This window comes from Cupressus sempervirens, chromosome 9 (assembly GCF_028749045.1).
Source record: "Cupressus sempervirens isolate cs-2001-9-10 chromosome 9, ASM2874904v1, whole genome shotgun sequence".
NCBI classification, from domain to species: domain Eukaryota; kingdom Viridiplantae; phylum Streptophyta; class Pinopsida; order Cupressales; family Cupressaceae; genus Cupressus; species Cupressus sempervirens.
In genome coordinates this window covers 307,832,507-307,858,388 of record NC_143126.1, presented here as the reverse complement: position 1 = coordinate 307,858,388, position 25,882 = coordinate 307,832,507, and the positions used below count along the sequence as shown (strand labels likewise).

General features: G+C 35.9%; 2 protein-coding genes across 3 annotated transcripts in view; one reads left to right on the top strand and one right to left on the bottom strand.

Annotated features, from left to right (window-relative positions):
• BASS2 (Sodium Bile acid symporter family) overlaps window positions 1–25,882 on the bottom strand; it is a 221,522-nt gene that overhangs the window by 118,272 nt on the left and 77,368 nt on the right. For both annotated transcript variants that reach the window (XM_089799937.1, XM_089799938.1), the window contains exons 4-8: window positions 22,450–22,606; window positions 22,173–22,214; window positions 21,835–21,948; window positions 21,642–21,704; window positions 21,233–21,360 (exon numbers count right to left, since the gene is read on the bottom strand). In XM_089799937.1, the coding sequence (XP_089656063.1) occupies window positions 21,233–21,360; window positions 21,642–21,704; window positions 21,835–21,948; window positions 22,173–22,214; window positions 22,450–22,606 (504 nt within the window). The remainder of the gene's footprint in view (window positions 1–21,232; window positions 21,361–21,641; window positions 21,705–21,834; window positions 21,949–22,172; window positions 22,215–22,449; window positions 22,607–25,882) is intronic.
• On the top strand, window positions 8,916–10,276 carry LOC149538624 (uncharacterized). Its single transcript, XM_089799939.1, has 3 exons — window positions 8,916–9,605; window positions 9,763–9,927; window positions 10,050–10,276. Exons 1-3 carry the CDS (start codon window positions 9,022–9,024, stop codon window positions 10,231–10,233), a joined length of 933 nt encoding a protein of 310 aa, XP_089656065.1. The 5' UTR covers window positions 8,916–9,021; the 3' UTR covers window positions 10,234–10,276.

The following is a 25,882-nucleotide window of genomic DNA, read 5'->3' as shown; positions in this document are numbered from 1 at the left end:
GGAAGAAACTCTCAAGAAGTTGGCAGACAATAAAATATCTGGTGAACAAAATGGACACAATGCGGATTCGGTATCAGGTAAAGCAAACCCTCATCCAGCACGCTCTCGACCTTCCATGCCATCTTTTTCACAACACAGAGGGAAACAACCAACTTTTGAAGAAATGCAAGAGTGGCTAAGGGAAGATTGGAAGAATGAGAATTTTGGGGAAGATATATCCTACAAAGATATGCAGATTTTAGAATGAGATATTCGGGGGGCGAAAATAGAGGATATCTCAATGATGATCTCAGAAGGAAGTTGAGTAAAGTAGATTTGTCCCTATTTGACAGATCCAGATCCATATCTGCACAAGCGTAGGTAATGAAGGCCGATACTTATTTCCAACTTAATCCCATGCCAAAAGAAGCAATTAAATTTGCAGCATTGCACTTGGAGGGAGTTGTGCATGAATGGTGGCATCACGACACCATCACACTAGGCCATGATCAAATAAATACTTATGCGGATTTCACTGAGAGATTGATAGATCGATTTGATGGTAAAGATCTGGAACTCAATTTCAAAGATTTGGCACAACTGAGACAAACTAGATCGGTCGACCACTGTAGAATTTCAAAAACTCTCTATTTTGGTCATGGACATTTGTAAAAGAAGATGGGTAGTGCTCTTCATGAACGGACTAACAGAACCACTAAAAGGTTGGGTAAAAGAGTTCAATCCTACCACCCTGTCGAAAGCCATCAAGGCGGCATGAAATATGGCTTCATCATTGAAATCATCCTCGCAAAGTTGCTCACATTCCAAACCGCTGGTGATTCCGAGGGACATACATAATAAACCTCCGCCCAAGAAGCTGTCATTGGATGAAGCCACCAAACAGGAGCTCTGAAGGAAGAAACTATGTTTCAATTGCAAGGGAGCTTGGGAACCGAGCCACAGATGTCTTGGAAAAGGGAAGATCCATTACATTGAGGTCATGTCTGATGATGAGGATGAACACGAAGAAATACCTGCTGAAGACAAACAACATCACGATGCAACCAACATGATTAGTTTGAACTGCATGGAAAGAATTGCAGCATTGGTACGCTGCGGGGGAACTATCACTCTAGCCGGTAGCCCGAGGTGCACAGTTTTTCATGTATAGGGAACCTTTCAAAGACAAAGGGTTATGGTGATGCTCAACAGCAAAGCCACTCTAAACTTCATAAACTCATCTTTGGTGAAGCGAAGAGGTCTACCTACGAAGACGCACGTAGGATTTCAAGTCAAGGTTGCCGAAGGGACTCATCTGCCCTGCACACACTTTGTTCTTCAACTATCACAATGGCGAATCACACAGTGACCAAGGATTTCTTCATAGTGGACCTTGATGAGATGGAGGTTATTTTGGGCATATAGTGGATGGATACACTTGATGAATACACTCAAAGCTTCAAACGGATGGATTTCACTTTTGTTGTCAATGGAAATAAGGTTGTTCTCCGTGGAATGGCAAATGAGGGTCCGAAGGAAGTTTGTGCACATCAGATGGAGGCAATTTTTCAACGTGATGATGTTGCTTGGGCTACACATTGTTTTGTTTCTACAAAACCTATAAAAGGGAACGGACACCTCCCTAAGATGATGATCTCCAAAATATTTTAAGTAAACATGAAAAAAAATTATAGACATTCCTCCTGGCATACCACCTCATCGAGGATTTGAACACACCATTGAGTTGGAAGTAGGAACCAAGCCGGTCATAACCACACCTTACTGCCATCCTAAGAAATTCAAAGATGAGATCGAAAAGACAATTTAAGCACCGTTAGAGAAAAGATGGATCTATCCCAATTCTAGCCCTTTCGCGTCATCAGTGGTTTTGGTCTTAAAAAAAAGGACAAGACAATGCGCATGTATGTGGACTACCATGCGTTGAACAAAAAAACAATAAAGAATAGATATCCCATTCCAAGGATAGATGAGTTGCTGGATGAATTACATGGCACAGTCTATTTTTCGAAAATAGATCTCTGTTCCAGATACCATCAGATTGGAAAAGACAGTCTTTCGTTGTCACTACAGGCATTATGAGTTTTTGGTCATGCCATTCCGATTGACAAACGCACCTATTACATTTCAATCATGAATGAATTGCATCTTCAACAAACAAATGCATAAGTACTTATTGGTATTTTTTGATGACCTTATTTATAGCAGGACATGGGAGGAGCACCTGAAGCATCTGGATGAAGTCCTAAGGATCATGGAGGAGCAATCTTTGTTTGCCAAGCAATCAAACTATGAATTTGGTATGACAGAAATATTGTACCTAGGGCATGTTGTCAGTAAATATGGAGTTCAAGTTCATCAAGAGAAGATTCCGGCTATTCTTGATTGGCCTCCCCCAAAATCACTCGCGGATTTGTGAGGGTTTTTCAAATTGTGCAGTTATTACCAGAGGTTTGTTAAAAAATTCTCTTAGCTCAACGCACCCTTAACGGATTTGACAAGGGGTCTTTCCAGTGGAATGAAAAGACACAACTCACTTTTGATAAGCTAAAAGAGGCAATGAGCACTTGTCTTGTACTTGCATTACTTGATTTCACTCGACCGTTCATTCTGGAGTGTGACGCATCCGGAGAAGGCATTGGCGTGGTACTGATGCAAGACAGACACCCCACGGCGTATGAGAGCAGGAAGCTTACACAAATGGAATGCTTATATTCCATCTACGACAAAGAAATGTTGGCCATCGTACATGCACTAACCAAATTTCGGCAGTATCTGGTGGGTGCCAAGTTTGTCGTTTGTACAGATCACAATAGTTTGAGATATTTTCTAAAGGAACGAGATTTGAACGAGAGGCAACAAAAATGAGTAAGCAAAGTTCAGGCTTTTGATTTTGACATTGAATATGTGAAAGGAAATAACAATGTTGTTGCAGATGCCTTGTCTAGGAAACTCGCCATCTGTTCACTAAACCAGATCTCAGCTAACTGAAAGGCACATTTGCTGGTAGAATATTCCAAAAACACATTTTCCTGTGAGCTAATGGATGGCAATACCCAGGATGATCAGTACAAAGTGGTGAATGACATCATCTACTATAAGAATCGGATATTTTTAGTGCCAGAATCCAAATTTAAGCAAAAAATCTTGAAGGAAGTGCATGACTCACCCTTGGCAGGACACTCAGGTTTCTTCAAAACTTACAGAAGTCTCTAGGAGAGGTTTTCATGGAAAGGACTTAAAGGAGACATATTGTAGTATGTAAGAGAGTGTGCGGTCTACCAGCAGAAAAAATTTGAACATACTCTACCTGTCGCATTACTGCAACCTCTACCAATTCCAGAGCATAAGTGGGAAAGTATCTCGATGGATTTCATAACGGGGCTCCCCAAGGTGAACGGAAAGGATTGTATATTCGTGGCGGTTGACAGATTGACAAAGTACGGACATTTCTTCGCCATCCCCTCAGATTTTCAGGCCGCACAAGTTACCGATCTATCTTTTAGAGAAGTCTTTCATCTACACAGGTTACCTCAAAACATTGTCAGTGATGGAGATGGGCGATTCATCAGTATCTTTTGGACAGAACTATTTCACTTGGCAGGAACAGAATTGTCACCAAGTACTAATTACCACCCTAAGACAAACAAACAAACAAAGATTGTGAACAAGTGGCTCTAAGGCTACCTTCGAAACTATGTTTCGGCACAACAACGGGTGTGGGTCAAGTGGATACACCTAGGAGAATATTGTTACAATACCACGTATCACATGTCCTTCGGGATGGCACCATTCAAAGCTTTGTACGGGTACGAACCCCTCTCCTTCATCGACACAGTGTTGGGAGACAGTCGCACACCAAGGGCAAGGGATTGGCTTCAGGAGGGACAGGACATCCTACGAGACCTGAAGGAAAACTTGCAATGGGCACAAAATCAACAAAAAAGTACGCTGAAAGACACCAAATGGAGAGGAGTTTCGAAGTACGGGACTTCGTTTATCTCAAGCTCCAATCATATCAACAATTCTCATTGAAGGAAAAGGGAAAAGAAAAATTGAAGCCACAATTTTATGGCACCTATCACGTAGTTTGTTGCGTTGGTGAAGTCACTTACAAGCTGGAACTTTCGGAAGGAAGTCGTATTGATAATGTCTTTCATGTTTCATGCCTGAAGAAGGTCATGGGGCAGAACATCACAGTAGCCACAGACCTTCCACCACTCAATGAAGGGAAACTCATATTGGAACTAGCTGAGATCATCGAAGTACATGAAAAGACCCTACGAAACCGCATAGTAAAGAAATATTTTGTGTATTGGAAATACTTGCCATTGGACAACGCAACGTGGGAGGGCGAGCACATTCTCTACCACCCGGCATTACATTTGCTTGAGGACAAGTAAAATTTGGAACGAGAGGACTGTAATGTTCCTATTATAAAATAAATCATATATCAAACCATTGTTAATGAGTCGATTGATTTAATATATCTCGGACCCATTTTTGTTTTGTTTCCTTAGTTTGTGTTGCCATCGGCTATCTTTGTACACCCTCGGAAAGATTTCCCAATGGGTATTTAAGCACGACTTGAAGGTAGTCTTTAATGTATGCATTTTGGATTATTTCTTTGTACTGCGAATTCCAATTGGGATTCTCTGTTGTTCACCATTTCGGATGTGAAAGATCTTCCCTTCTTGGCTATTTTGGTTTCGGTGGGATTCAACCCTCACCCTATTCCGTCACCTGTAACACTTCGCTCGGATTTGACACATCGAAGCATCATCTTTTGGCATATAATTATTGAAAGATATTCATGTTCAAATCTTCTTCTTGTTTGGTTTTCGTATGATAAGTTCGGCTTAATAGTTTATGGTGCATAACTATCTTCCATCCATACTTCATCCGCAACTGGCAACCTTCATTGTAGCTTCGTATTGCAACTCTACCACTATATGGCCTCCTAGTTCCCGTACTAACTTCCTTTCTCACCATACTACATTCATAACCTTTTGTATAGCACCCATAGCTTACTATACAGCCTGCAAAATCTTCTGTACGGCCTCCATAGCCTACCATACAGCCAGCATAGGTATTTCGTACAGCCAACATAATATATCCTACAGCCAGCAGAAGTATACCGTACAACCCTTTCCTATGTCATCGTATGACACATCTACTCCCCACCATACCGTACGGCCTCCCCATTGTCTGTACATTGGAAAAGTAACATCTGTACACCATCTCAACTCAGTTGTACTAGCCTCCAAATCACCGTACGTATTCCATCTGACTACCAAATTGTCTGGGAAAAGATTGTTTGTGAGTCATATACGGTAATGGATCATTACATGAAAAAGAAAGAAACAACAGAATATGGGGCAAGATGCCTTGAGTGTTAGAGGTTCAAGGCAGAGCACCATTATCCAATTGGGCTATTACACCCGAATGAGGTTTCAGAATGGAAATGGCAAATAATCACCATGGACTTTATTCAAGGGGTACCCATGATCCGAAACAGACATAATACCATCCTAGTGGTTGTCAATAGGTTAACATAGGTGGTTCATTTTATTCTAGGTAACCTAACAGATGGAGTGCTAGAAATTTGCTCAAAAGTTTGTGAAAGAAATTTTTGGACTCCACAGAGTCCAAGAGAAGATCATATCTCATAGAGATACTAGAATAACATCCAAATTTTGGCAAACTTTAATCTCAACCTTGGGAACCAAACTAAATATTAGTTTCAGCTATCATCGTGATACCGACAATCAAACTGAAAGGGTAAACCAAGTACTAGAAGATCTTCTTAAGGTATATTGTATGGATCATCAGTATTAGTTGGAAATGTACCGTCGACTGGTGGAATTTTCCTATAACAATTCTTACCAGTCTATTATTTAGATGGCACCCTTCGAGGCTCTATATGGGCATAAATTCATAACCTCTGTGAGTTGGAAGAATTGAGGATTGAATCATTGTCGAGCCCAAGATGCTTCTAGAGATTGAGGAACAGGTAGTTTAGATCGATCAAAGGCTGAGGAGGCAAATGACCGACAAAAGAGCTATGCAAATACAAAGAGGATCCCTAGAGAATTCTCAGTAGGACAGAAGGTCATCCTGAAGGTCAACCCACAAAAAAGCACTATCAAGTTTGGTAGAAACTATAAACTAGCCCCAAGATATATGGGACCATTTGAGGTGTTAGAAGTCATAAACCCGATAGCCTACAAAATCGATCTACCTAAAGCCCTTGCCAGAATGCATAATGTGTTCAATGTGTCATACCTTAAGAAATATATAAACCATAATGAACATGTCATTGACTGGAAACTCTTGTAGGTGCGAGACCCAAGGGTGGTGTAAATAGAGCCACTCAGAATACTCAAGGAGAGTAAGATTCACTTGCGGAATCAAGATATAAAACAGGGCAAGGTCAAGTAGGACCATTATACTAAGGAAAATGCCACTTGGGAAGATTATGATGAGATTTTCCATAAGTTTCCTCATCTCTTTCCAAGAACATGAACTATGAACTCTAATTTAATGCATTGTGGATTTATATACCTTTTAGTTAGAATGTTTTGCAAAGTTCATCGAGGGCGATGAAAGACAAGGGGGAGGGTATGTTACATCCCAAATTTTTGCCTAATTTAAAATAATCACATAGTCGTTGAGAATTCATGTGAAGTCAATTGACTGGTAAAGTTGTTGAGATATTTGATCATGTGAAATGGAAATCATGGTTGTTCGTTATTAATTCATATGGCATGTTAGTTGATCATTATGTTTGGAATTGAAAATGAATATTATGGAAGATGGAAATAATTATCTAAAATTTTGAAATTTATTAATAATTTGAAATCATGGAAATATGTTATTACTCTAGGACCATTCCTTTTTGCAGTAACACAATGAAGGGGGAAAGTATTGCCAAAATGGGTGTAAGGAATGGGGCACCAAATCTACTCACAAACTATCAAGTATGGAATCTAACTACCTTGACTAAGGATAGACGGCTTGGCAAGAAAGAGAAAACTTTGGTCTACCATGACCTAACCAGTCATCATAAAACATGAAATAATAAAGGAGAATCTTTAAGCATTAACAAATTTGGTACCTTTATAATTTGAGAACCTTCTGTTGTGTTAAGCATGTTTAAATATAATGACACCGCATGATACCTATGAGTATAGATAAGTATGACGATATCCTTGTATTAAAACATTAAGGGAGTGAAGTTAATATTATTCTTTCACCTTGGCGATAGCTTGATTATTTTTGCTAAGCGGACACCTTGCATATTTCTTTTATTCCATCAGACCTTATATTTATTAAATGGCTCATCGTGATTTATTTATATTTTTGTATCGATGGCCTTACCAAACGCCTTGCCACGTTAGAAGTTTCTTGTGTCACCGAGCATGCATAACGGTGAGCCTTTTATTATATGCTCATGATGGGATTCATACTTACTCCTCCCATTTCCAGCTTTATACTCTCGATATGTCTTGCTATAAAGTCCCTCATTTATAGAGCCATTTCCTTTTTATTTCATGACTGGAACGTATTCATTTACAGGAGTAGTGTATATGAATTACTGGATCATACACCCACCGTCCATTTCTGGACAAAGTTATTCTATCATTATTGGCACAGGACTGTTGTCCCCCATTTTCAGCATTGATTATTTCCGGAATAATGCTTGACTCGAGCTTGCAAATTTCAAGTCATGTTTATATCCGCCTTCTTGTATTTTCCAATTTCAAGCAATAGATTAAACCTATGTTCCCCGGGGATGCGTACCCGGCCTAAAACCCCTTGTTTCGGGGACGGGGACGTCCCAGGGACGGGGGGACGAGTATGGGACGTCCCCTAGCCGTCCCCAAACTCACTTTTTTTGCAGGGGACGTCCCCGAAACTTGGGGACGTGGGGGGGACAAAAGGGGGACGGCTAGTACAAAAAGGGGACGTCTAGCCGTCCCCCAACCGTACCGGGTACGGCCGGCCGTCCCCCTTTTTTGCAAGCTCAAAACATTAAAAAAAAAACATTTGTTGTGTCTTTTTTGGTCGACTAGTGGGCCCCACTCCTCCAAAAACCATAAAATGTATATAACTCAACACATTTAAATTGTTTTAACCATTCTTTGGTTTTCATTTTATGTTGCAGCTGGCTGAAGTTTTCATTTTGCAAGTAGAGGAGGTAATAGTTTTGCTTCCAAGAGCTTGACCAAAGGTTTGATCTTCTATTTTGTCCACCAAGTAAATATAAAACTCTTTGTGCTTTCATCTATCATTTTTTTAATAAATTTGTAACTTGCAAAGTCTGATTTTTTTTTATTTTTTCATTGTTTCAGCTCATATATCTATTCAATTGCATATTTAAACACAATGAGCAGCAGTGGGAGTACAAGTAGTAGTGGTGAAGAAGAAAATGTAGAGGTTGATGTTGTTAGTAGTGACACTAGGCAAAAACCCAATCCTAAAGCTCATTTGTTTAAATGCCCTTCCGACATTATGAAGAATTTTGCAAAAGGTCCTTTCAATAGGAAAAAACCTCTTCTCCAATATGTCACACCTAGGCCAAAAGATAAAAAGAATTCGGGAGGGACTAGGGTGTGGGATTGTCATGTTTGTCTTGATGATTTTAGAGGCAGCTATACAAGAGTGAAGTCACATTTTTTAGGTGTTACATGCCAAGGAGTCAAAGCTTGTCCTAACCTAACCGATGAACAAAAATTAGAATGTCAAAGATTGCACTTAGAGGCTGAAATGGAGGGGCAAAATTTGATAGTGACATCACCATCCATTCCCTCACAATCATCTAGGCATATTTCATCCGCCATTGGTACTAGTGGCAGCCCTAGTGGGTCTAGAGGGAAGAGAAAGATAAGTAGCAGTGAGAAGGGCTCGGTGGAAAGTATGTTTAATGCATAGGCAAAGGAGAAGTGTGAGGCATCCATTGGTAGATTCTTTGTTGCTAATGGTATCCCATATAATGCAGCCCGTTCCACTTATTATAAACAAATGGTGAAAGATATTATGAGCATAAATTCCTCATTTGTGCCCCCCGGTGAGCATAAGCTACGAACCACTATCTTAGATGAAGAGTACTCAAAGGTTGCTTTATTATTTGAGGATATGAGACGCACTTGGATTAGGACAGGCTGCTCTATTGTGATGGATGGGTGGACCGATGTTAGACATCGACCACTCATCAATATCATTGTCACATCCCCTGCTGGCTCTTATTTTTTGAGAGCCATAGATTGCTCAAGAAAGAAGAAGGATGCAGATTTTCAGTTCACCATTTTGCGAGATGCCATAGAGGAGATTGGGCCCTCTAATGTTGTACAGGTTATCACAGATTCTGCACCTGTGTGCAAATCAGCAGCTTTGATGATAGAGGGTGCTTATAGGCACATATTTTGGACCCCTTGTTGTGTTCATTCCTTGAACAATACATTGAAGGACATAGGGAAGATTGAATGGGTGAAGGAAGCGGTGCTAGAAGCTAGAGAAGTGCAAATGTTTATTTGCAACCACCACACTTCACTTGCTCTATTCAGGTCCTTCTCTAAGAAGGAGTTCCTCAAACCAGCCGAGACAAGGTATGTCAATTATAATTATAGTTTACTTTTAGTTTGTTTTAACTTTAAGTTATTTTAAAAAATTATTTATAAGTTTACTTACATGTGATGCTTTTTGTTTTAAATTTTAATCATTAATGTTTAAGTTTTAATTTTTAATTTTTAATTGTTGCTATAGGTATTGCACATATTTCATCTTGATGGAGAGGATGATTGAGGTGTATGAGACCCTTCAATTGATGGTGATGAATCCAGAGTGGGGACGATGGTCTCATTCTAAGTCCACTGAAGGAAAAGCGGTGAGGCAAAGGATCCTTGATGAGAGTTGGTGGTCCACAATGAAGTAAGTTGTTGGTTTTTAAATTTACTATTAGTCTTTTGCTTGCTGATTTTCCTACTAATAATCTTAAAATTCTTAAAATTCTAATTCTGATTTTTTTTTTTGTTGGCATTTTGATCTTGCAGATACATTTGCTCTGTCATAGCACCCATTGTTGATGTCATTAGATATGTTAATACTGATGCTCCTAGTTTAGGAGAGATCTATGAGACTATTGACAGCATGTTGGGTAAGATGAAGAGAATTGTTGCGGCAAAGGATCCTACATTGGGCTTTTATGAGGAGCATATTAGGCCTATTGTGACGTAGAGGTGGAACATAATCTAAATCCCAAATGGTATGCACAGTTGGGTGAAAGGGGCCTCCCATGTGATGATCCTGAGGTTTTGGATGGCTTCACAAAAGCAATTGATAAGATGTATTCAGCTCAAGATGCCTCTACTCTTTGTGCACAGTTCCTTGACTTCACCAACCTTCGTGGCCCAAACTTGGGTAAGCCACAAGCAAAGTTGGATAGAGTTGTTTTGGCACACAGAGATCCTATTGGATGGTGGACTTGGCATGGGAGAGATACACCTGAGTTAAAGATACTTGCCGGTCGCCTCCTTTCACAAGTTGCTAGTTCTTCAGCTGCAGAGAGGAACTGGTCCACATATTCATATATCCAGTCTATCAAGAGGAATAGACTTACCTCTAAAAGAGCGGAGAAGGTAGTGACAGTGCATCATGCTCTTCGACTTGCCAAACTCCAGAGTATAGGCAAACACCAGCTTTGCGATGGGATGTTGAGCCTAAGGATGTGGCCTAGATAGATGAGGATGACATAGCACCAGGACTGGTTGGGGTTCCATTAGATGAGACCACGCTTCCTGTGAAGGATGACAGTAAGGAGGATTCTGATTTTGATGCCATGGATTAGTAGAGGCAAAATAGGAGCAGCAGTCTGCTTCATTTTCTATGTTTTGTTTTTTATGTTGAACATGAACATGATTATGATACATTGATTAAATGATACTTATTACTTTATGGCAACCTATAGCTTTGGGCATATTTTGATTTTGATTTTCAGATTTATGATTTATCATGCTTATCATTATGAGTCTTATGATATTGACAATGGTTAATAACTTAATGTTCATTGTTCAGTGTTCTCTAATATTGTATTGATATGCATTTTGAGAATTGAATACTAAAATACTAAATAGTAAAATACTAAAATCAGATATTATTTCATAGATGGCATTCAAATGTTGTATGTTATGGTTCTATAATGTTTAAATGACATGCTTTGTGCTTAGTTTCATATGAATGACATGTATATTTACAAATTTCAATGTATATACTATATTTTAAAATTTTCCTATATATATAGCCGTCCCCATCCCCGTCCCCAAAATCGCCAAAAAAATTTGTCATCCCGAAAACCTGTCCCACCGTCCCCCACCATCCCCGTACCGGAAACTTGGGGGAACATAGGATTAAACCAATTTCAATCTATCAATGAAAGGAATAATAGCATCACTAAATCTAAGATTTGGAATGAATACAATCTTGAGTATATCTTTCTTTATCATGTTTATGTATGTTGATAAAAGAAAATGACCACTTCAAGTATGCATGATTACTCTATTTGATTTTTGTCCAAAAGAGCTGACTTGTACAAGGTTATTATCAACAAATCTCTCAGACAAGTATGGTATCTATATGATATTTAAATAATTTGCAAAAGAATTATAATTTCTGAGTTTGTAGTACTATAGGCCAATTTGGGCACATTGAGATGGCAATATTTGCATTTAAAAAACTAGAATCTCTTATGGAATCACCTAGTAGTTCATCCATGAGAACCAACATGGTCCAAATGAAGGGTGAGAATAAAAAAATCCCTGCATGAAAACGTGAAGATATAAATTAGTAACACTAATTAAATTTAAATAACTAAGTCAGCTCATGGCAGTCCTTTGTATAATTGCTTGTTGTCAAGTCGAGAGGTGGGTGATTATGCCCATCCAAAATCCTTGGCTATGGTAGGTTAGTAGCATGATTGTTGCTATGATCACCAAAAGTCAAAATGCTAGTAGTCAAAAGATAGGTAGATGGAAGGAATCAGTAGCATACTAGCAGACACTCTAGCATACTAGCGAACACTTCAAGATGCTCAGTAACAGGACAGTAGTGTCCCAAGCCTAATCCCAGGGTTGGGAGGGTCTTTCTCAGTAGAGATTGTGAGGGGATACTTAAAAGTCTGCAGTTGGGAGGTTAAGCCCATGGCAATTGTTCTCTCTTTCAGATGTCAAAGCTTGCACAACAAAGGGACATTATCTACTTTCTCTCGAGTATCTATTTCATGTTTTTGCATTTGATTTGATATATATAGTCATGTATTTAAATTCTTTTATGTACCTTATATTAGATATCAGGAATTCAATTATATAAAATAACCATGGAAATGCAATAGATATGGTATTTTTAACTGACTTTATGTGAATCTAGAATTGGAATGTTAGTTTATCTTTCAGTTATTCAAATTGTAAATTATAGATAAACTCGTATTTTCTTTCATGTGAATGTGTAGAATAATTGTTATAACTGTCACTGTTTTCATTCAGTTAAGATTGTAATAGTTTTATATTCAAATAATGGATAAATCAATTACTAGAAATAAGCATGTTACATATATAAATCTCAAACAAAATGGACAAATCATGCCATGTACCTTAGAATGATATTGCATTCATTTTATATATCCATATACCAATATTACCGATTGATATCTAATTAAATAGCATTAACCAAATATTTGATCTGCATACCTAAATCAAGAGGTGCGATTTGAGAGTTGTGGCTTTTTGTAAAAGTCTCGTTCTCATAAGATATAAATAAGGAATCAAAGATCAATATGGGGGGAGAAGGGGATATTCATGGAGAAAACATTGTAAATGGTTGATAATAGAATCTTTGAATTATTAAGGAAGAAAACATATATCCATATGATAAGGGAAGTTGGAATTAAAATAAAAGGAATATGTTTTCATCTAACACAAAGCAAGAGAAAGTAAAAAAACAATAAGCACTGTAAGAAACAACAAAATCCTTTGGAACAACAATAATAAAGCGCCAAGTAAAGTATAGTCCATTATGTGGCCGACTACAAGAAGTACCATGTGTACCAAGCAAAGGTAAAGGTATGGAACATGTTATGTTTGTTGAATTTGATGAAAGATCAATCCCACAACTCCCAAGAATCACCTGCATGTGTTGGGTGGATATTTTGCAATCGACAGTTTTGGGTAAAAATCCAATTGCAAAACAAGATGATCAGCCACAACGTGAGACAGAGCCTCTCCTACCTTAAAAGGAAGGCTCCCCCTTCTCACCGTTCCTTGAATCAACTCAAGCTAAGCAAGAAGTTGAGAGATTTTGTAAAATGGGTGTTACCAATATCCTTTCTTCTTAACTTTCAAGAAAGAATCGACTTACTTGTGGAGCGAGTAATCGGCAGGGTGAATCTCTAACTACACTTCTATCAAGAGTTGGAAACAGTGATACCGATAAACCTTCACTAACTCAATGGCTAGCTAAAATGTACCGATTTGGCTCTAAGTCTGGTGATACTTCTATATGAAGAGTTTTACAATTAGGGCACAAAGACTCCTCAAAGTAAGAATAACTTAACTATTTTGCAAATTAAGAAAGAAATATAAGCTATAGACAAACCTTCTAGCTATATATTTCCACAACCACTCCCAGTCAAAGCTTCGGCTCCAATTGCTTCTGAAATCACTATGCTCTTTTATTGAACACAATAATAACATAAATCAAAAAAATAGGCACAAATTATAGTCAAAGCTTCTAATTTTCTCTATCAAAATTGCTTCCAGTTAAAGCTTCGAATCCAATTGCTTATTTTATTCACTTTTCTTCCAAATTCGTACTACACAATCAAAGTTATGCTTGCACAAATGTAGCAGAGCTTTTTACCATACAACAAAAGATGATTTTTATAATGAGGGGCACTCCTTGATATAGGCACAAGATTTGAGAAAAAGATGGAGGAAAAAGTGGGAGCAACTCAACCAAGTTTGACCCAGTCTAACGAGAAGAGAAATTTTAGGGTTACATGCAACTCGCATTACATCTTTACATGCACATGTAACTCGCATTACATGTAATTACACATCTTCATGTAATACATCATCTTAAATTACAAATATGAAAGAAAAAGAAAGAAGATGGAAAAGAAGGAAACAATCCTAGGGATTGTTTTGAAGGGCCTTGTACTTTGATGATGCAATCCCAGATGATCATAGGATCGGAAGTTCTTGTACTTTGTACCACTGCATTCACCTTGATAACCATGGTGTTGCATCTTTCAATAAACTTTGACTTTGATGAATTGTCATTGTCATTTGAAAACTTGATGTGATCTAGCTCTTCTCGCTCAAGTTGTCATGAATTTTTCTTTACAGATCAGCACAAACTAGTCTCTGACACTTTGAAAAACCTTCTAGATGGTATCCGGATGTAAACTTGAAACAACTTTCTATCAACACCTTTAACTTTTTTTCTTTCTTTTTTTTTGAAGCAAAGTACTTGGAAGGATGGAAATGCTTTGAAACATGAAAGTGGAACGCATGGGAATGCGTACAAATGAAGATTGTTGATTTTCAAACATGACTTAGGGTTTTCAAAACATTATTGCATGAAAAATGATTACATGTAAGTGTAACATGTAACAAGGAATGAAAGATGAGATGAGATGCAAATGCGGATGAAAGATGAGCTTTTACATGTAAGAGCGAATGACGGATGAGATGGAAAGAATGGAAAAATGCAAAAACATGTAATTGCTCATGAAGGTGTGAATGCATATGGAGGGATGGAAATGGAAAATGGAAGAGGGGTAATGAACTTTATAGTCATCTTTGGTGAAAAGGATAAGTCAAAGTACATGGAAGATGAAAATGACATCTTTTTGACTTTTCAAAAAGTGACTTTTAATCAAAATCAGACCCTTTTGGATGCAATTACATGTAAGGCTTTTTGTATAATCGTGTCATGCGAGTGGATGCAAAAAGTGAGATGAGTGAAAATAGAAGTGGAAAATGATGATGCTTTTGCATTAAGTGAAACAACAAGTTCTTGGGAAAGAACTTGTAACTTCTCCAAAGTGGAGAAAACCGGCAAACAAGTACACAACACAAAAACTCTAAAGAAAAATGTACCTTTGGAAAGTGACTCAAACATGTCAAGATGCAAAGCACTTCAATACACAAATTCAAATTCAATACAAGCCATAATATGCATGGAAATAGCAAGAATAGCATGAATTGATAAGCAAGTTTGAAAATGTCCACTTATTTGGAGGTTAAAGAGGCAAAATAGCAAGTTTTATAGACTTCAAGATCAATTCTCCCTCAAATCCAGATTTTCAAACAACTTTTCGACTTTTTCCGTACTTGCGTGTAATGGACATTGAATGATCGAATTTGACATGAGAAGGCCAAAAACGTGGTCTCCAAAAACAAGAGCATGCATTAAAACTCAAAAATGATCCCTCTTGATCCAAATGTATGGGCTGAAATGCCATTTTTTGAGTTTTTTGAACAAAAACATGACTTTTTAATGCAAAAATCTGGGCCTTTTTTGCAAAAACGTGGCCAAAAAATACATGCTTTTGAGTCATTTTTGAATTGTGAATGCAAAAACGACTTTCCCAAATGTATACATGGATCCAAATGTAAAAAAGTGGCTTCAAGATGCACAAAAGTGGATTAAAATCCCAATTTTCCAAGCATTTTTAGCAAAAACATGATTCATAAAAGGCATAATATGAGTCGTTTTTCACTTCCAAATGCAAAAATGTGACCCTTGATGTATTGCCAATGATTGAATATATCAAAACGCCTCTTTTCTTTGCAAAAACGTGATTTAAATCACTCAAAATGGATTTATTTGAAGATTTCTCCAAAAACATGCCCTTGGAAGGAGTTTGAAAAAATTCTTTTTAGCAAGATAAATTCATTTTCAATGTTGGAAAATCCTATGCCAAGCAAAAACGACCCTATTACGAAAGATTTCATGCAAAACCATCAAGTAAATCTCTCACAATAAGCAAAATGGGGTTCTTGGAGAGAAAATGCCTGTGTTCTTCCAAAATTGGACCTTTTCGAGGGCACATGTTTTAAAATATGCTTTTAGTCAAAATCAAACTTTTTGGGATGACATGCATATTTTAAAAACTCTTAAAAAAGAAAATCGGACCTTTTGGAGTGTATAACACATTTTAAAACATGCATATGGTCAAAATGGCACCTTTTCGAATGCAATGCATATTTTAAGTTGTATCCCACATTTTGGATGCAATGACACAAAAACTTACCTTTTGATGTAATGATATCAAAAAGGTCCACTTTTGGTAGCCTTTTGATGTCATGACATCAAAAAGGTCCACTTATGTTTTCAGGTTGAACTTTATATACAGTGACATGTAAATGATGGATTTTATATGTAATTGCATATAAAATGTCCACTTTTGATGACTTAAAGTCATTGTAATCAACTTAATTTCATAAACATGTTACTTAATAGGACATAAAAAAACAATTTATATATCATTTTAAAAATATAACACATAAATATCATTTAAAAAGTAACATTTAAATGAGCATTTGATTTAAAAATAAAAAATAAAACTGAAACTATATAGTTTATATAGTGACTTTAAGTGAAAAATCACAAGTAACTCAATTTAAAATTATAACATAAAGTGCACTATAGCTACTTTAAGTGAAAATTTAAAAGATAAAGTAACTTAAAAACATAACATAAAGTAAATTTAAATTATATTTTTCAAAAAGTGAATGTCAAATAAAAAATATAACATGATATTTTTAATTCATGTTGTTGCATCAAAAAGATCCACTTAAATGACCATAACTCTTGACTAACAACTCTGATTAAGCTCTAGGTTAGATCAAATCGAAGAGAAAACCGAAAGCCATGACATGAGCAAGACCAAAGGACTGAAAACCAACAAACGCAAACTCAAAAGCAAAGAAAAAGACATTGAAGGCCTCAAAAATCAAGCATAGGCTCGACAATCAGAGAAACAAAAAAGACTTGACGAAAGCCTTCAACAAAAGGATTCATTATATCAATTGGTGTCATTTGATTGTTCAATACAAACCAATTAAATAATGAAATAAGCTTAGAGAAATGCAAAACTAGCTTGAAAAAGTTTTGTACTATTACCTGCATTTTGTGGTCACAAAATGCAAGACAATAGCATGCAAATACCTATCACAGAAAGAGAGAAGCAAAAGCTATAGAGGCCGGAATTCCCAAATCCACAGATGAGAAATTCTTGATGAGCAAAAAGAGAAATTGTTATTATCAAAAGTGAATGAATAAATTACAAAGAGAGACCATCCTTATAAAGGAGATCAAAACCCTAATAGGTAAATAACCTAGGTTGCATGATATTAATTAATAAAAGAATTAATTATTATATGCCCAAAATTTAACTTAAATAAACTAGAGATAATAATTGACTTAATAATTAAATCAATATGATTTAATTAATAAGAAAAAACTTTATTACTCTAACACCCCCCTTAAGATAAACTTAGGGAGTAGCTAAAAACCTAGAAACTACTACTGAAAGAAAATTTGAGTCCCGGCAACAAGGCCTGTTGAGGTACCCAAGTACAACCAAATCTCTAAAAGGAGGAAAAAATAGAGAAAACTACATGAGAAAAACCCTACTCCAAAAAGAGATGAAAATAATGCTAAAAAGAACTAATGAATGACTAAAGAAGCCTCCAAACTAGGGAATGTCCCAAAAGATAGGAACAAAAGATGATCATGAAGAACACTCAAGCATGTAGAAGCTGCAAAGCTCTTTCAAAAGTAACTATTAATCTAAAGAAACCTCCATTGAAATAAAACCTGACCAAGTAGAGAAGACTATAATCAGCATCGAATTAGGAGGCACACAAAGGCAAACAACTAAACTCAAAGATACAGATGGCATGAAACACCAAAGCCTTAAGAGCTGATCAATCAAACATAGAAGGCTTCAAGCAAAGTAGGAACAAAAAGAAGACTATCTATATAGTAAATGATCCATCTCACCAAAATGCATAGGTACCCAGCCACTGCATCTGCCTAGTACATAGGAACAAAAAGTGAATACATAGCCCACTCCATCGAACCAAGGAAGCATGAGAAACAACAAAAGAACCCCTTATAATGCGGACAAGGGTGAAGTGACAAGCAACTGGAAAAGTGGGCCAATAGAATTACATGTCAAGGAACCACAATCAAGATGCACAAAAAAATACATGTATGTACTAAGGTGATCAATCTCAAACACATCATGAGGCTAATGTGACAAAAGGGAAACTCACTAGACAAAGGAAGATGGGGAACAAAGCCAAAACATCAACCCCCCATAGCTCTTTAATCAAAGTAGTATAAGGCTCAAGAAATGGTGATTCTCAAGAATAAAATAATCTATACAAGTGTTCTCAGATAACACTGCTCGAATCAGAAGGCAAAACAAGGCAAAACAACTTAAACAAAAATACAGATAGAATATGGCACTTTATCCCAATGTGTTTGCAAAAATGTATACAAATGATGTCAAAATAGACCAAAAGAGACATAAGGCTGATACAATAGATAGTACAACCCATGACGAATCATCTGAAGTAACGAAATCGATCTCCAAACCTGAAACAACCAAGATATCCACCAAAATGCAAAAATGCAAAAGACTGAATAGAATGTGTCTAGAGCAGAATCTGGAAAAACAACTACCATCACTAGAAAGAGCTGTAAAAGAACTTTGCAACAATATAAAGAATTCCCAAATTGGAGATTGGATGCTCAAGATGTCTCCCAGAGTGCAAAATAGAACCCCTACTTTGATAGCAGAAACAACCATCAAAAAAGCACCAGAACCGAAAATAACCTACACCATTGGAACGAGCTCGAAACCAGGATTCCAACAAGATCTTATTTGTGAAAAACGAAGTCCAAATGAGCAAATTACGGCCAAAAAACTGCAAGTAGGTTAAAAAAGAGCTATAAGGGCAAAATAAAAAATCATTGCCTCAAGATCTATGCCAAAATGCATCGAGAAGCGTACCCGCCAATATAGAAATTACCTCAAGAAATGTATTAGTTATGACCAAAACTATCTCGGGAAGCATGCATGGTCATACCAAAAATCATCTAGATTTTTGTGCCAAAAATCTCGATTTCCCTGTGAATGTGCTTCAATTTTCATGCCAACATGCATAGAATGTCTCGATTTACATACCAAAATTCTCGATTTGTTCACAAAAAATCTCAATTTTAGTACTAGAAAATCTTGATTTTCATGCCAAAAAACCTCAACTTTTGCACCAAAAAATCTTGATTTCTGTGCCAAAAAAATTTAAATCATTTCCTTGGGAAACATGCCCAATCTATGAGCAAAATGTTTTGCCTCAGATTCCAACTGTATCCAAATTGGACAAATTTTATATGAAAATAGGAATTTTTGGGTGCTCTGAGCTCAACGGTGATGTCTGTTTGGGCTTGAAGTGACCCGAAAATCAATGACCCCCCTATATCCAAAAAAAATTGTTCTAAAGAATCAAAACCCTCATAAAAAAGGTATAGATCTAAAAGCCAAGCAAAACCTCTCTTAAATAGAACAGGGGCATGCAGATCTAGAGCTCTGATACCATGTTGAAGTTGATGAAAGATTAACCCCACAGCTCCCAAGAATCACCCGCATGCAAGCACCTGTCACAAAAAGGGAGGAGGCTGGAATTCTCAGATCCACAGATGAGACATTCTTGATGAGCAAAAAAAGAAATTGCTATTATCAAAAGTGAATGAATAAATTACAAAGAGAGATTGTCCTTATAAAGGAGATCAAAACCCTAACAGGTAACTAACCTAGGTTGCATGATAATAATTGAAAAAAGAATTAATTATTATATGCCCAAAGTTTTGCTTAAGTAAGCTAGAGATACTAAGTGACTCAATAATTAAATCAATATGATTTAAATAATAAGAAAAAACTTTATTACTCTAACAATGTTACATAATTATTTGTTTATGAATTTACGTTTAAGAATTAATTCTTTCACGAATTTATGTTTATGGATGCTTTATACATATACATATATGCATATGTAATATGTATACGTAAAGGTGGATTTCTAAATGAATAATAGACATGATTAATGGTTTAAGATCAATAGTCTCTTTCCAAGGAAGCGATTAATCTTAGTATGGAACCACCTCCTTAATGTTGGTATGTAAGATTAGTTTCCATCTCACCTACATGAGTGAGGATGATACATTCTTAATGGCTGGAATATTCCATTGATGTCAACATATGCATATGTGATAAGGACCCTAGGCAGAGGTTACCCCTTCTAGGAAGAACCTTAGAGAGAGCACTCTAGAGAAGACAGAGAAGTAACTAAGGATGGTACTAGAACCAATGATATATTACTCAGGACCCGAAGATCCTCGAGAGGGTTAGTAATCTCAATCTGGAGATGTCTTTAAAGTTTGGGATTACAATAGAGGGTAGGATAGTATAGTTAGATAATAGATTTGTTATTGTTTAATTCTAACATTTGTTTTGCAAGTAGTACTTGTCCCAAGGTAACCCTATTACTGGGGACATTTCATATAAATCTGAGAGTATGATCCCTATCTAACTTCTTTAAATGCAGACAGGAAGATTCAGTTGCATTACCAAAATCCTGGCTCATTTTAATAGACAACCAATAAGAAACAAAGGAGTGATATGTTTCAATTAAAAACACTACAAAAGTGCCCTTTTTTATGATTTTTACATTTAAGCAATTACATTATTATCAGAATTTAGTCAAAGGAAGTTGGTTTTGGCAATAAAATCTTAGAAATTACCAAATCCAAATATAGGAATTTGCCAAAAAATTGCAAATCATTAGCTGAATAAAGTACCAATAACAAAAGTCGGACAAGCTAGACACTATTGAGTCTTTAGCATTGATCCAAATAAAAGATTAGGACACTATGCATGACCCCACGGTCATAAACATTGCTAAAGATAGTCACACACTTGTATATGAACATATACACATATCAATCAAAAGGTGGATAGAAGCCATAACATCCAACATGTAATTCAACAGAAACTTGATTTAGATTAGATTCATTTTTCATCCATCAACATAAGGGAACTAATAGCTAATACAACTTTTAGAAATGACTTCCCCAAACAACAGTGTAGTGGAGATGTGAAAAAACTTACGTTGTCATAAGCACTGAAAGTGCTACATTTCCTTTAGATATGTAGGTTGCAACATTTGATGCTTGACCTCCAGGGCAACAAGACACCAAAATAAGGCCAGTTGCAAGAGGAGCAGAAAGTTTTAGGCTCTGTTATGCATACATTCAATGCTAGCATAAGTGAAAATACAATTTATTTGATAACTAAATATTCTTGATGAGTCAACAGATAATTCTACATAAGGGCATCTTTAGTAAAACAATGCTGCATTTAATTTGGAAAGACTAGTTGTTCCTATTAGTAAGGCAAGAACACAAGACGTGGCTTTATCACTTACAGTCACTAAGATTGATTCCTGTATTCAACTGACATTGTAATACTATTATAGTGAAATCTAGGTCCACATTTGATAAATCTTTATAGAGCTTACCGAAGCAATCATAAATCCTAGAAGTGGTTTTATAAAGTATTGGGCTATAAATCCCACACCAACCTGCACAATAGATTGATAAATTCAACTTAGCAATCCAAAATTATTAAAAGTTGCCAGAAGCATAGTGACTACCTAAAACAGGAATACCAATTTTCCAAAATTAAAATCATAAAATAAAATGGTATCTAACCGTCCATGGATTTCTCATGCATCTCCTGAAATCTTCAAATGTCAATGTCAACCCCATCGAAAGCATGAGAAACCCTAGACCCACAGTGAACAAATCTGTCTGCAGCCATGTAACCTGCATGTAGATAAAATGGCTTTAAATAATTTTTCTTATCCAAGCAATGTTAAGATTGGTTAACATGGGTAGCTAACCAAAAAAAGTAGCAATATAATGATAGCAATAATTTCTTCAAAACTAGACAATTACTGTGCATTCAAAAAAATGAAACAATGAAACAAAATAGTTCCGAATGAAAACACTAGTATATTTTGGCATCATTAGAGGGAAGTTTCAATTACTGCTGAAGGTTTGTATATGCCAATTAGTGTGCCAATTATCACCTGAAAACAAGACACAATAGGAAAGTGTCAAGGTTGAATTTGAAAGATTCTCATGACCATAATAGGCCTACAGGTCAACAAAGCACTGCCATTCAAATTGCCAAACTAGGAGCATTTAGAAAGTTTTACTCATGGACCACGTCTTATAACTATTAAAGAAGGAAAGTAACGAATAAAATGTACTTGAAGCACTAAAGCAAAAAGTCATAGGAAACTTCAAAGTTCAAATGCTTACCCATGCAGGAAAAAGAGTAGTTAACAACTCAACAACCTTCTCAAATTGACTTAGCTCCCCAGAAGCTGCACTAGGAACATCCCCAGAAGCATTTGTTTCAGCTTTGCATAATTGCCTCCTGCCATGGTTGCCAATGCTTTCTGTCTGGTGTGATAATCTGTAAGGCCACCAAATTTTGAAGCGGCAAAGATAGAAAACATAAGAATCCACAAGGTGAAAAAAACAAATTTTCTTTCCCAGACAAATCCCACTTATGAGAATGCTAAACTATTAAAGAATTAATGATTGTTAATCTACTCTAGAAATATTTTTTAAGCAGGAAAAGTCCCCAATCATCATAATTTCCACAACCAAATAATGATCTCTTCCAATGTACTAGAGATAGAATCAGGGAAGATTCTAACAGATAGAACAACAATGATGAGCTTTTACTAGTTACAATTACGTAGCAGATGGTTAGGTAAATGAATACGACAAAATGAACTATCTGAGTACATTCCATGGGAGCAGAAAAAATATGAGATGTTAAAGAATCTAACAAAATCGTGAAGATAAGTTGCATGTTCAACTAGTATCCCAATCAATGCTCTAGTTTTTAAGTTTAATTGATGATAATTATTATGAATCTTCAATAAATATAAAAAGTACTATAGCAAACAGATAAATAGGTAAATGCAGTTCACAATGCCAACATCTGTTCCAGAATACTAAGGCAGTAATGTCCTGCAGAACAAAGCAACAAGCAGAAGAAATTAATCAATATAAAAGCTACTATATGAAATTAATCCACTCGCATGCGAAGGAAAAGAGCAGAGTAAAAAACACTTGTAATCTTTTTAGAATAAATAGAGCATTTTTTTCTGATATACAAAGCATAAACATACTGCTAATATATTTGCACAACATCTACACAGAACAGGAATAAGAAATGGGATGAAATGCCTCTAGTAGATTAAATGGTTGCAGAGTTTAATATTTTTGTTCAAACAAAATAGATGTGATGTATATTACACTAGAAAGAATGATGGTACATTGACCGATAATCAAAATTAAATGGAAGACTTCTTGTGAGATATTCACACCATCACTCCATAGCAAATGGGGACCTCCCCCCCAACCTTTTTGCTTTCCATTGGTAGGTTTAGGTAGAAGGGTATGTCATGAGCCATAAGGAACATATTAATGTATTAATACATATATAATTTTCTACTATTTTGTACATATATATACTTGTTTGATTATTGTAAATACGATCTTAAATAAATTGATCAAATCAATATTAAAAATAACAAATTGATAATTAATTTATGTGATTGATTAAGCATAAGTTATTAATCAATAGTATATAAGACACAATCAATATTAATACTTGTACGATGTATTAATCAATAATCAATCATCAATCACTATATAATTAACATCAGCATTAATTTCTATCAGTACATGTTAAATTAATCAACTATGCAATATTATCCACATTATTAAAATTAACATTAATCAATCATTAATCCCAATCAAACAAATTAATATTAAAATTGGCTATGTTTATAAAGTTGTTAGTAATTGGGAGGGCTGAGTTATGACCCGTGACCCCAAGCTGCACACTGTGTACAAATAAGGCATTAATAACTTAGGGAGGTGGAGATATAGTATAGGAATAATTTACAATATTGGACCAAAAACAAATGGGATAAGCTTTACGACATGCTGAAACTAAAACAAGAAAAAGAAACAAACAATAGAGAGTCAAAAGGAAATGTGACGAGGAAATGTCAAACAACAAAGGGTATGAAAGACGAGTCACATCGTGGCATATAACAATGGCAACACTAAAAGGAATTATCAGTGACCAAAGCTAGTATTGAAGCACCAAACCACTGAGGTTGTACTCAGTCAAATAATAAAACCAAGGGGAGAACCAAATATAAATTGAAAGGTAATACATACTATCAAAGGCAATAAATAATACAAGAAAACGGGCATTCCCAATGTAGAGATAAAGGTAAAAGGAGGCAATTTATACACCATCCGGGCAGGAGATTTCCAGTGCATATTAGTAAAGGGGAGAGAAGAAATTAAGAAGAGAATAAGGTAATAATAATACATAATGCCAAAAGAAATGATACTAAATAAAAAGGAGTATTAAAACATTTAAATCTCCCTTACATATGCAAAAAATAACGAGTCTAATAAAGTCAAAGGAGTATAAGTCAACAACAGATTCGCATCAGATTTAAGGTAAATATAATGAATGCCTTAACTTTTATGTCTATGTATATATTTATCTTTTGTGCATTTATGTATACAAAGATATAATTGCTCACATATGATCTCCAAAGGATAATGTACATATAGATGATGCTACGAATATTTGATAATTTTATAAAGGGATAAATATAACCTCTTATGAGGGAAAGGCTTGATCTAATCTATATGGTATTAGTATGAGAGATTGGTAAAATCTTCATCTAACTGATATGAGTAAGATTGCTATAGTTTCTAAAGTGTTAGTATGAAACATTGATATAATCTCCATCTAACTGACATGATTGAGATTTCTATTATATCTATAATGTTGGTAGGAGAGATTGATACAATCTCCATCTGAGCGACATGCCGAAGATTGATATAATCTTCGTGTTACAATATATTCTAATGACTCAACATATGAAATGCAATAAGACAAAAGATTCACATCAGATTTAAGGTAAATATAATGAATACTTTAACTTTTATGTCTATGTATATATTTATCTTTTATGCATTTATGTATACAAAGATATAATTGCTCACATATAATCTCCAAAGGATAATGTACATATAGATGATGCTATGAATATTTGATATTTTATAGAGGGGTAAATATAACCTCTTATGAGGGAAAGGCTTGATCTAATCTATATGGTATTAATATGAGAGATTGGTAAAATCTTCATCTATTTGATATGAGTAAGATTGCTATAGTTTCTAAAGTGTTAGTATGAAACATTGATATAATCTCCATCTAACTGACATGATTGAGATTTCTATTATATCTATAATGTTGGTAGGAGAGATTGATATAATCTCCATCTGAGCGACATGCCCAAGATTGATATAATCTTCGTGTTACAAAATATTCTAATGACTCAACATGTGCATATGCAATAAGACCTTGGATAGAGGTTCTCTTCCAAGGAGGACCGTCAAGGGTGCATTCTAGAGAAGACGAAGCAGTAACCGAGGATGGTACTAGAATTGATGATATATCATCCAGGACCTAGAGATCCTCAAGAGGGTTAGTAATCTCGATTAGGAGATGTCTTTAAGGTTTGGGATTAGGATAGAGGGTAGAATATTATAGCTTGAATTGTTATTATTTATTTCTAGCTTTTATTTTCCAAGTATTACTTGTCCCAAGTGAACCCTTATAGAGCGCACATTACAGAGTAGG